This window comes from Rhinolophus hipposideros (genome assembly GCF_964194185.1).
Source record: "Rhinolophus hipposideros genome assembly, chromosome: 12".
NCBI classification, from domain to species: domain Eukaryota; kingdom Metazoa; phylum Chordata; class Mammalia; order Chiroptera; family Rhinolophidae; genus Rhinolophus; species Rhinolophus hipposideros.
Window position 1 is genome coordinate 60,234,105 of NC_138058.1, and position 11,029 is coordinate 60,245,133.

The window sequence follows — 11,029 nt, forward strand, 5'->3', positions numbered from 1 at the left end:
GCTCCATCATTTCTGCCCCAAACTGACTAGGAGGCCTCCTTTTCTGTTTCTGTCCAGGCATAAAGGGGCCAACGAAGGGCAAGGAGAAGGCAAAGGCTGCAAAGGAGGAGAAGAAGAAGAAAACCCAGAGCCCAGGCCCCGTCCAGGGGCCTGAGGCCCCTGAGAAGAAGAAACCCAAGATTGATGAGCTTAAGGTGAGAGTCTGGGATAAACCCCACCAGGGGCATGGAGTCACGCCTGGGGGCATGAGGTGGCAGATGTGACAAGACAGAAGCCAACGGCCGGGCCTCATCCCCCTGATGGACGGCCTGGCTCAGGTGTACCCCAAGGAGCTGGAGTCAGAGTTCGACAACTTTGAGGACTGGCTGCACACCTTCAACCTGCTGCGGGGCAAGATAGGGGATGACGAGGATGGCTCCACGGAGGAGGAGCGCATCGTGGGCCGGTTTAAGGTCGGGCAAGCAGTGCCCCAGCCCCTCAGCGCTGAGCCCCGCCCCCACCCCTACATGCCAGCCCAAGCCCGGGGCTGACATTCAGGTGGAACTGTCAGCTGTACTGGTTGGTAACATATAAAAATATTCCCATATTGATTGAGCATCTGCAATGAGAGCCCCCTCAAATTGCCTCCCCCACCCCTACCACTGCTCTGGCCACTCCCTCCAGAACTCCTGGACCTCCCCCAATCCAGCTACCAAAGGGTGAAGGCCCTACACAGCAGGGTGCAGACTGTTGGCTGTTTTGAATGACACCCCACCTGTGCCTGTTGAAACCTGTCCCCTGACCCATGCTTACCTTGCCCCAGGGCTCCCTCTGCGTGTACAAAGTACCACTTCCAGAGGACGTGTCCCGGGAAGCTGGCTACGACCCCACCTATGGCATGTTCCATAGCATCCCCAGCAATGACCCCATTAACGTGCTGGTCCGAGTCTACGTAGTCCGGGTGAGACTCCCCTCGCATCCCCTTTCCCTAGTTTCCCAGTCAGGAGGGAAACTAGTCCTCCTGACCTGGAGGGGTTGAGCAGCTGTGAACTGATAACCCCCCACTGGGAGGTTGGTTATCTGGTCTAGTTCCCATCTTTTATAAAGGAGGAAGCCAAGGCCCAGAGAGGGGGAGCAACTTGCCCAGGGTCACACAGCAAGTCTCCTGTCTCTGGTCGTGTTCCTGGCCTTCACCATCATGGGATCGTCAGGGAACCGGGTGGGGGCACTAGAAGAGGAGGGTGCCTGCTCAGGAACACTCTCCCCCCATCCCAGGCCACGGATCTGCACCCCGCAGACATCAATGGCAAAGCCGACCCGTACATCGCCATCCGGCTGGGCAAGACTGACATACGAGACAAGGAGAACTACATCTCCAAGCAGCTCAACCCTGTCTTTGGGAAGTAAGGCTTTCTGGTGTCCCCCCCATCCCAGGCCCCTACTTTCCCAGCACAGACTACCTCCTACCCTTCCCCACCCTCAACCATTCTCCCCATCCCTACCCTGCCAGATCCTTTGACATCGAGGCCTCCTTCCCTATGGAATCCCTGCTGACAGTGGCCGTGTACGACTGGGATTTGGTAGGCACTGATGACCTCATTGGGGAAACCAAGATTGACCTGGAGAACCGATTCTACAGCAAGCACCGTGCCACCTGTGGCATCACCCAGACCTACTCCATGTGCGTGGGATGGGGTGAGGCGGGTAGGGCAAGGCCTGCTGCACCTAAACTCTAAAAACAAGATTCACAGCATGTGGTTTAGGAAGGGAGACATATTACGGGTTCTATCCCAAGCCAGGCTTCCACTCCTACAGGCTCTGGGCATAGCCTTCAGGGTCCAGGACTGCAGATTCCAAGACAAGGAGAGAGCCAGGGGGTTCCAGGACAGAGGGGGCAGGACAAGGAAAGAAAAGTGGGCTGGGAAGAGGGGTGGCACTTTTCTTTAAGACGAGTCCAGTGGGGATCTGGCTGGCCTCTACCACTGGCAGGCTGTAGAACCCTGGTCATGTGCCTTAACCTCTCTGGTTATCAGTTTCCTCATCTTTGAGATTCCAAAGAAATGGGTACCATGGGGGGATGGAGTGGGCTGCACTGGGGAAGACTGGGTACTCATCCTGGGGATACTGGGCATGTGGGGCCAGAGGAAGGATCAACGTCCAGGAGCCCTGGCATCTCAGCTGAGCCGGGTTGGAGGATGGGCAACAATTGCTGTTTCAGGGCAACAGCTAACATCAGCAGTTGCCACCTAGAGATGGCGCAGCCCCACCAAGCCTGTGTGCCCCTCCCACAGACATGGCTACAATATCTGGCGGGACCCCATGATGCCCAGCCAGATCCTGACCCGCCTCTGCAAGGAAGGCAAAGTGGACGGCCCCCACTTCGGGCCCCCCGGGAGAGTGAAGGTGTCCAACCGGGTCTTCACTGGGCCCTCCGAGATCGAGGATGAGAATGGTAACAGGGTGCTAGACACAACCACAGGGGTGTCAGAGACCAGGGAGCGACCGCACTTCCCTGAGATAGGACCTGACAGCCTAGCTTGGAGTCTCCTCTGCCTGGGCGTAGTGACCCTGTAAGGGCCCAGAGTCCCACCCCTGTCTGCCCAGCCTCTGCCCATCCGCCCCATGCTACACAACGCTTGCCTGCTTGTTGCCTTCTCTCTCCTTCTCGGCATCCCTGTGGACTAGGGAGGGTCTTCCCATTCTGTAGATGAGGAAACTGAGACCCAAGTAGTTTAGTGACTTGCCCAAGGTCACGTGGCTCTGAGCTCTGCAGTCTCTCAGCTCCTTCACCCATGTGGCCGTTTCCAGAGAATCAGGAGGACTTGTGTAGGGAACGTGTGCTGACCACCTCTGGGTGCTGGGACGGGAAGTGGATTCTTGTCCTCCCTGACCTCACAGCCCCCTAGGATTCTCTGGTCAAGTTCTCCAGGCAGAGGAATTCCAAGGACACAGAACTCTCTGGGCCCTGTGGGACAGCTGAGAGCTTGGGCAAGCCACTTCTCCTGTGCCTCAGTTTCCCCAGCAGTAAAATGGAGATGGGTGAACCGGTGATAGTTCAGAGGCTTCTCTGTGCCCAAGTTCCCGGCCCAGCACAGGTCTGGTTCTGCTGAGCACATGTACGCAGCTGACACACTGGCACCCACAGGTCAGAAGAGGTCCACAGATGAGCATGTGGCACTGTGCGCCCTGCGTCACTGGGAGGACATCCCCCGAGTGGGCTGCCGTCTGGTGCCAGAACACGTGGAGACGCGGCCACTGCTCAATCCTGACAAGCCAGGCATCGAACAGGTGACTCACCTGAGGTTCTTTGGTATCTGGGATCAGAGAGTCCCAGCCTGAGTCCATAAAATGTATCCTCATGTTATTGGCTGCATTCCCCAAAGCCTGGTGGCACCTCCCCACCATGGCCCTTCACGATGACGCCAGTGGCATGTGTCTTTGCCTTGAGTGAGAACCACATCAGCTGGGGGTGGAAACCTGAGTATCTCCCTCAGAAGCTGTGATTGATTATTAATGATGTCATAGGAATTCCTGGCACCCAAGGATGGAAATTGATGAAATGGGACCTGACAGGACAAAGGTTGGGAGGGAGAGGAGAGCTGGCCGTCCTGGGCAGTGCAGGAGCCACTGGGGAGAACTGCCACATCCCCTCTTACTCAGGGCCGCCTGGAGCTGTGGGTGGACATGTTCCCCATGGACATGTCAGCGCCCGGGACGCCTCTGGACATCTCACCCCGGAAGCCCAAGAAGTGAGCTGCTCGGACTCAGCACCACCCCCTCCCTGCCCGCACCCCTCGCTGCTCCTCCCATGGCCCAGGTCACCTTGGTCAGTGGGCATTGTGATGCCCATGTGGTCTTGTGATAGGAACAGACCAACCCATCAAGAGAGTTGTGGGGCTGCCCTTGGCAGGGGCCACACCCCACTGTGCGGTCAGTGAGTCCACGCCAGCACCCTCCAATGGGCTTTCATCAAAACTTGGGTTCCACACTTGTGCCCACACACTCTCACACACAAGATGCAGAAAACTACCTTATTTATCATGACAATTGCATGTCAAAACGCCCTTTGGGTACAAAGACATAAAGTAAATTAGACTCTATGCGTAGTCACTGCCAGCTGCTGGGCTTAAACGCAAACTTGCTAGCACTGGAATGGAGCTTCTGGCCTCTGAAGACAGGGAGAACTTGCCCTGACTTTGGTCCTCGCTTCAGCCACCCTCCGCAGCCGGCCGGCCCCTCCCTGCCCTGAGCCAGCCTCCCTGTCCAGCAGTGTGCTCTGGGGCCCGGCATTCCAGCCACACTGGCTTCCTCCTGGGGCTGTCCTCACAACAGCCACGCTGACTGGCGGACTCTGTCACACCTGAGGGAGTCCCAGCATCTCTCCATCACTTCTACTCTCTCAGCCCCAACCTTCCCAGGCCCCGTCCTCACCCCAAGTCCCCAGGACTTCTCTCGGTCGTCTCATCTCCAGCCCCCCCTGCCCACGACCATAGGGTAACCCCCACCCAGACTGTTAATCAGCCTCTCCCCCTGCCCAGGTATGAGCTACGGGTCATCGTGTGGAACACGGATGAGGTGGTCCTGGAGGACGACGACTTCTTCACTGGGGAGAAGTCCAGTGACATTTTTGTGCGGGGGTGGGTGAGAGGTCCCTGGCTGGGAGGGGGCTGAGCTGGGTGAGCCCATCTTCCTGGGGTGTAGAGAGGAGGGAGAGGACAAAGGGAGCCGTGGGGTGGGGAGGCCCCACCTGTGTGGCTGCAGGTCTGGAGTGGGTGGTGCGTGCCCTCCCCCAGGTGGCTTAAGGGCCAGCAAGAGGACAAGCAGGACACAGATGTCCACTACCACTCCCTGACTGGCGAGGGCAACTTCAACTGGCGCTACCTCTTTCCCTTCGACTACCTGGCTGCTGAGGAAAAGATCGTCATCTCCAAGAAGGAGTCCATGTTCTCCTGGGACGAGACTGAATATAAGATCCCAGCTCGGCTCACCCTGCAGATCTGGGATGCCGACCACTTCTCTGCCGACGATTTCCTGGGTGCAGAGCTGGGCTGGGCCAGGGGACTGGGACCCAGAATGGAGGAAGGGAGGGGGAGGGAAGGACAAGCTGGGCCCACCCGGGTGAGGGGTTCATTCCCACCAGCTGTCAGAGCTGACTCCAAGGTTGCCACAGGGGCCATCGAGCTGGACCTGAACCGATTCCCACGGGGCGCGAAGACAGCCAAGCAGTGCACCATGGAGATGGCCACAGGGGAGGTGGACGTGCCCCTAGTGTCCATCTTCAAGCAGAAGCGTGTCAAAGGCTGGTGGCCCCTCCTGGCCCGCAATGAGAATGATGAGTTTGAGCTCACGGTGGGCACCACCCCTGCTCAGGTGGTGGGCGGGGCTGGGCAGGGCTGGGCCTGGTGGGATGCGGCGGGCCTGGCACCTCGCCCAGACACTGGGACAGTTTTCTTCTTCTCTGCAGGGCAAGGTAGAGGCAGAGTTGCATCTACTGACAGCCGAGGAAGCAGAGAAGAATCCAGTGGGCTTGGCCCGCAATGAGCCTGACCCCCTAGAGAAACCCAAGTGAGTGCCCAGTTGGCCCAGGTCCCCAGGGGCACTGAAACAGGAAGGAGGGACCACAACCTTCTGGTCTTCTTGTCCCCACTCTGCAGGCACTTCTGCCCTCTCTGTCTCTTCCTGGGAATTACTCAGCCCAGGGCCAGCCCACCTCTTGGCCGGGCTCCCTTGCTATGGCCTGAGCCTTCACCCTCTGTGTCCTTTCTTCTTGCTCCCTCTGCTCCTCTTGCTGCTCCAGCCGGCCCGACACGAGCTTCATCTGGTTCTTGAACCCTCTCAAGTCTGCCCGCTACTTCTTGTGGCACACATATCGCCATCTGCTCCTCAAACTGCTGCTGCTTGTGCTGCTGCTCCTCTTCCTTGCCTTTTTGTTCTACTCTGTGCCTGGCTACTTGGTCAAGAAGATCCTGGGGGCCTGAGTCTGGCATCTCCTGTGCCTGGTACTTCTCCCTTCTTCCTCTGGACCGAGGGCTCATGTGGAACACACACACCAGTGCACATACACACACAAGTGCACACACAGCTCATACACGCACACACACACAGCAGCTTTCAAGGTTTCTAACAGTATCACAGATTCTCAGAACTGGAGATGACTATTATACGTGATTACGTATTAGGCCCTAGAGGTGAAGTAAGCTACCCAAGGTCCCCTAGCAAATCAGGGTAGAGCTAGGCCTCAGCCTACATTCCAAGTTGCCAATCCAGCATTCTTCACACAATGCCACCTCCTCTCCCAGCGACATTCCTGACAAACTAACCCAATTCCATTGGCAGGGAGAAGCTGAGATACAGACCGGGAATGGGGAAAGGGTTTGGCAAGGATTAGCTAGCAAGTTCTGAATCGTTTCTGCAGCACCCACCTCCCAACCCAGACCTGTTTTCCAACCCTCAGAACCAAAAGTTGCTCCATCCAATTCCAACATCTTACTAGGCAACATTTGCCGAGCACCTGCTCCGTATCAGGCCCCCGCTGAGGGCTTCACCCTTCACTGCCTCACTCCACCCTTTTGCCAACCCCGGGAGGTAGGGTCCACTCAAAGAGGTGCTAACTCGCCTGTCCCAGCTGGGATTAGAGACCAGGCGCCCTGTGCCCACACCCCACTCACACGAGTGCAGCTCTGGGAGAAGAGGTCTGTGTCCTCCAGGAGTCAGCGGGACAGGAGTTTGCAAACGCATATTCCATAGTATTTATATCTTGACATTTTATAAAGCCTATTGTTTGTAACACAAACAATAGAATGTAAAGCTCGACACGCGCTTCTTGGCCAGGAGGCCAGGCAGAAGTTAGAGCAGCGATCGCACCCTGACAGTGGGCAGGTCAGTGGGGGTGGCATGCCCCCCAGCGGGGCTCCACAGACTCCTGGCAGAAGTTTATGTTCATCAGAAAGGAGGAGAGGTTGAGAAACTGATCTCACTGAGAAAGAGCAAGGGCCGCACTGGACCACATACAGTGAATAGCTTCCTGACAATCAGAACTGCCTGCGGTGCGGCAGCTGTCTCTTCAAGTAGAGAGTCGCCATGGCCGCAAGTGTTCAGGGAGAGGCTGACGGCTGCCCAATGGCCAGAAATGCCAAGGCCTTGGGAGGCGGCTGCGGCGCCAGCGGGTCCTGCAGACAGGACAGGGAATATAAACAGCAAACCTGGCTTAGAAATGGGCTCAAACCCTGGCTCCAGCACTCACTGCTTTTGGACAGGGGCCATGACTGGGCCTTTGGGGTCTAGAAGGACTGAGGGGGTGGGGTGCCTGGGAGATGCCCACTGCCTGATCGCACCTCCCTCTTCCCGCAGCCGGCCTGACACCGCCTTCGTCTGGTTCCTCAATCCCCTCAAGTCTATCAAGTACCTCATCTGCACGCGGTACAAGTGGCTCATCATCAAAATCGTGCTGGCGCTGCTGGGGCTGCTCATGCTGGCCCTCTTCTTCTACAGCCTCCCCGGCTACATGGTCAAGAAACTCCTGGGGGCGTGAAGGCCCCAAGGCCTCCCGCAGCTCCTCTCCAGGGCGTGTGCGTTTGCCCTCCGCTGGCATGGACTTTCCTCTCTCTGGGAAGCCCGAGGAGCCCTGCGTGCATACTTTAGGCCTCGGGTCCCAGGAGCCTGTCTCCTGCTTGCTGGGCTGGTGACACCCCACTGCCCATCCTCATCACCCCAAGACTGCTGCTCGCTGGGTCCTGCCACTCTGGGCCCTGCCTGTCGGGTGGGGAGTATGGATGGGGGTGCTCAGGCACCACCTTTCTTCAGGCCCTGGCTCCAGAGGAAGCTGACTCCAATGCCCCCACCCCCACCTCCCAGGCCTTCCAGTTCAGGACTAAAGCTTTAATGAAATTAACCCAGAATCATGTCATGGGTTTTGAAAAGAATAAATGAGCAAAGAAGCATCACCTGCACCTCCCCCAGACATAATCTTGTGAGGACAGCCTTCACCACCAGTCTTTGTTCTGTAGAAGTGGGCCAGACCCTTCCTACTTATCCTGAGGTGTGGCTGCTTCCTGCCACCCTCCCCCCACATCTCCCCACACACACACACTCCACACTCCATTCCACAGCCTCCATACACAGGCTCCTCCCCCTGCCCAGGCAGCCCCAGTCGCTGCCCAGAGCTTCCTCTGCCCAGGCTGGTGCAGGCCTAGGTGAGGAGCAGTGGGAGTGAACCCCTGGCCTCCCCCCCGCAGAGCCTATCCTTCCAGCCCTCTAGTCACAGCCAGGAGCTTGTACTTCAAGTGCTGCTCCCTGCCTGAGTGAGTTGGGTTTCTCTTGACTGGTTTTCCTTTCTTGAGTGGTTTTCCTTTCTCTTAATAAAAGAAATCAAACACTGACTGGGCTGACACATCTGCGGCTGGTCAAGTTGGGTCTGGTTTGAGCGTGCAGGGTCTGCAGGCACTGAAAGTTGGCAAACTCGGTAGCAGCTGGGCCCCTCTGGTTTTTCCTTTGGGTGACCTCATGGCCCAGGGTTCAAGGCCGGTCTAAGGAACAGGCCCACCTACCCAGGCTGCCCACAGGAGGAGCCTCACACCACAGCCAGGGGGCACAGCAGGATGGACCAGAGGCCCCAGAAGCTCACCAAAAGGGTCCTACGTGCCCAAGGACTGTCTGAAAGCATAAGACCCCACAAGCTGCCCAAAAGCTCTAGCCTCCACTCATAGACACCAACTGCCCCCAGCCAAAAAAAAACAAGGCCAGAGTCTCCTCTCACAGCAACATTCTGTGGGGACAGAGTCCCAGAGAGTAGTTTCCAGGCTCTCAGCCTCATGTGGAAAGGTGCTGGCTCAGGTATTAAATGGTCATCAGCTATGACTAGTTGGCCATCAGCTGTTACCGGTTAGCCATTAGCCACTAATATAAGTGCCGTGGCTAAACTAGCAGGCATGGATTGTGGATTGCAAAAAGGTGGATTGCAGTTCGCAAGTGAGGTTGGTTGGCAGAGAAGTGGATGGTGGGTTCCGGATTGTGTGGCTCCTGCTTCCTGTGTCTCCAACCCAGCCTCCAGCGAGAATATAGTGGTATAACTCCCCTGTCCATGGCTCCATGGGTGTTCCTTTTTGGCCTCACCATGTCCTGCGTTCTTATGTGAGGAGCAGGAGCTGAGACCCTGCATGATAAATGGCACAGCAAGCAGAGTACAGTGCCGGCCAGAATTTTCAAAGAGGTTTCAGGAAGCCTCTGAGGAGCGGCGCTGGGAACAGGAGGCGCAGTCTGTTTGGGAGGAATGTTACCCCTCGGTGAATTGGTGGGTCTCTCAAGCCTCCAGATGGCACGCCACCCTGTTGGCCGTGGCGGGTGTCACCTTCCTTTTGGTGGTCTGCTGCTGCCGTGGGCTCCTAGAGTTCTGGGCCTCTGACGCCGAACCCTCCACCCAATCGGATGCCTGGCACAGCGAGCAGGATTCTGGCCAGGTAGGAATGGTGTCCGACTCTGGGCAGGAGGACATGTGGCCCCCACACAGTGTGTGGTACCAGTAGCCACTGTTCTCAGAAGTTGGACCCCCGAGGAGGGTTGGGAGGACATGGATGGTTCTCCGGCCAGCGTGGAGAGGGCCCTGCAGGTTCTAGCTGACCGGTTGCCAGAGGAGGCGAAGGGTGCAGCCGGCCGTGTAGGCTGGATGTTCCCCACCACCTTGCGTCGTCACATGGAGGACGGGCTTACTGAAATAGCTCAGGTGCAGGACCAGCAGCCCCAGGGGGAGGCGCTGGAAGCTCAGGTCGCCAGTTGGAAGAGGTCACCGTGGTGCATCATAGCTCGGAGGAAGCACTTGCTGGAATAGCCCAGGTGCGGGACCAGGTGTCCTGGTGGGAGGCGCTGGAAGCTCGGCCCGCTTGTTAGAGGATGAGCCCCACAGTGGAGACTCTGAGGCAGAGGCGGATGTCGGGAGTGGAGACAATGTAGCTCCCAACCCCCACTCCTGGCCCATTATGAAGCAAAAGATAAAACATGAGCAACTTTTGGGCCCCGGGGCATTGCTGCCGGCAACCCAGCAGTGACTGAGTTCACGACCTACACCCCTTACACTCCCACTGAGTTACAGGAAACAGGGAGGTGGTGCCGACAGCGCCCTGGAGAGCCAGTCTCGGCTTGGCTACTACGTTTATGGGATGAGGGGTAGACAGTATTCTCTGCTCCCCAGGCGAGATGGAAAAGCTAGCCTTTGTGACAGTGCATCCGTCCCTGCGACAAAGGTTACAGAATTGCCATAGGTTGGCCCAAGACCAGGGCAACCACACTCTAATGGAGTGGCTCACTGCTGCAGTACACACGGTATGGGGACAGGCTGGCGAGCTGCCAGACACTGTGAGTCAATGGCAGTCATATACGGAATTCACTCAAATCATCTGTGAAACGGGTATGAGACATGCTATATTCAACCCTAATATGCGGGGGCTGGATGATGAGCGTTTTACAGCCAGCATGAGAGATCTGGTTTTGGAGACTGCCCCTGCGAGTGCTTTTGGATCCTTGGTCGCCATTCTTACGCCCTATGTGGGGCGACGAATCCATGAAGTTACAACTGCCATGGCCACCCGAGGGGATGTTGAAAGCTGGTGGCAAGGGACGTTCAGACAGGAGGTCCGAGAAGTTAAGGCCTGGAAGCCCAAGTCAAAAGTAAGGGGGCAAGATCGCGGGCCTCAGAGAGTAGCACGCGCACAGATGTGGCGTGATCTCGTGGCAGCAGGGGTTGATTGGGAAAAAATAGACCGACAACCCAATGCACTCTTATTGGAACTCTGGAAACAGTCACGTCCAGAACAGCAATTCCGGTGAAGCCTAAAGGACAAGTCTGGGAAAGCGCGACCTGTGTCCCTATAGGACTTCATGGGGCCACTTGAGGCCGATTCCTTTCAGCTTGATTAGGGGTGGGGCCAAGGTACCCGGTCAGAGGGGACGAGCAGGGACCGGAGGCCCCACGTGGAACTGTCCATACATTGATCCCTTTCTAATGTGCAGAGGGTTTTGGCCCTAGTTGACAGGGGTGCAGACTGCAGTCTTGTTTATG

At 57.2% G+C, this 11,029-nt stretch overlaps 1 protein-coding gene across 4 annotated transcripts in view; it reads left to right on the forward strand.

The window, feature by feature from the left end:
* The window catches only part of OTOF (otoferlin), an 85,683-nt gene extending 77,326 nt beyond the window's left edge, over window positions 1–8,357 (forward strand). For 2 of the 4 annotated variants that reach the window (XM_081068400.1, XM_081068402.1), the window contains 14 exons: window positions 58–194; window positions 318–452; window positions 803–940; window positions 1,255–1,382; window positions 1,490–1,660; window positions 2,271–2,431; window positions 3,125–3,267; window positions 3,640–3,728; window positions 4,518–4,616; window positions 4,773–5,014; window positions 5,150–5,328; window positions 5,444–5,544; window positions 5,777–5,978; window positions 7,330–7,463. In XM_081068400.1, the coding sequence (XP_080924526.1) occupies window positions 58–194; window positions 318–452; window positions 803–940; window positions 1,255–1,382; window positions 1,490–1,660; window positions 2,271–2,431; window positions 3,125–3,267; window positions 3,640–3,728; window positions 4,518–4,616; window positions 4,773–5,014; window positions 5,150–5,328; window positions 5,444–5,544; window positions 5,777–5,957 (1,904 nt within the window). In that variant the 3' untranslated portion in view covers window positions 5,958–5,978; window positions 7,330–7,463. Of the gene's footprint in view, window positions 1–57; window positions 195–317; window positions 453–802; window positions 941–1,254; window positions 1,383–1,489; window positions 1,661–2,270; window positions 2,432–3,124; window positions 3,268–3,639; window positions 3,729–4,517; window positions 4,617–4,772; window positions 5,015–5,149; window positions 5,329–5,443; window positions 5,545–5,776; window positions 5,979–7,329 lie in introns of all 4 variants that reach the window. The other 2 variants (XM_081068399.1, XM_081068401.1) reach the window with 1 other exon arrangement.
* Window positions 8,358–11,029: the final 2,672 nt, after the last annotated feature.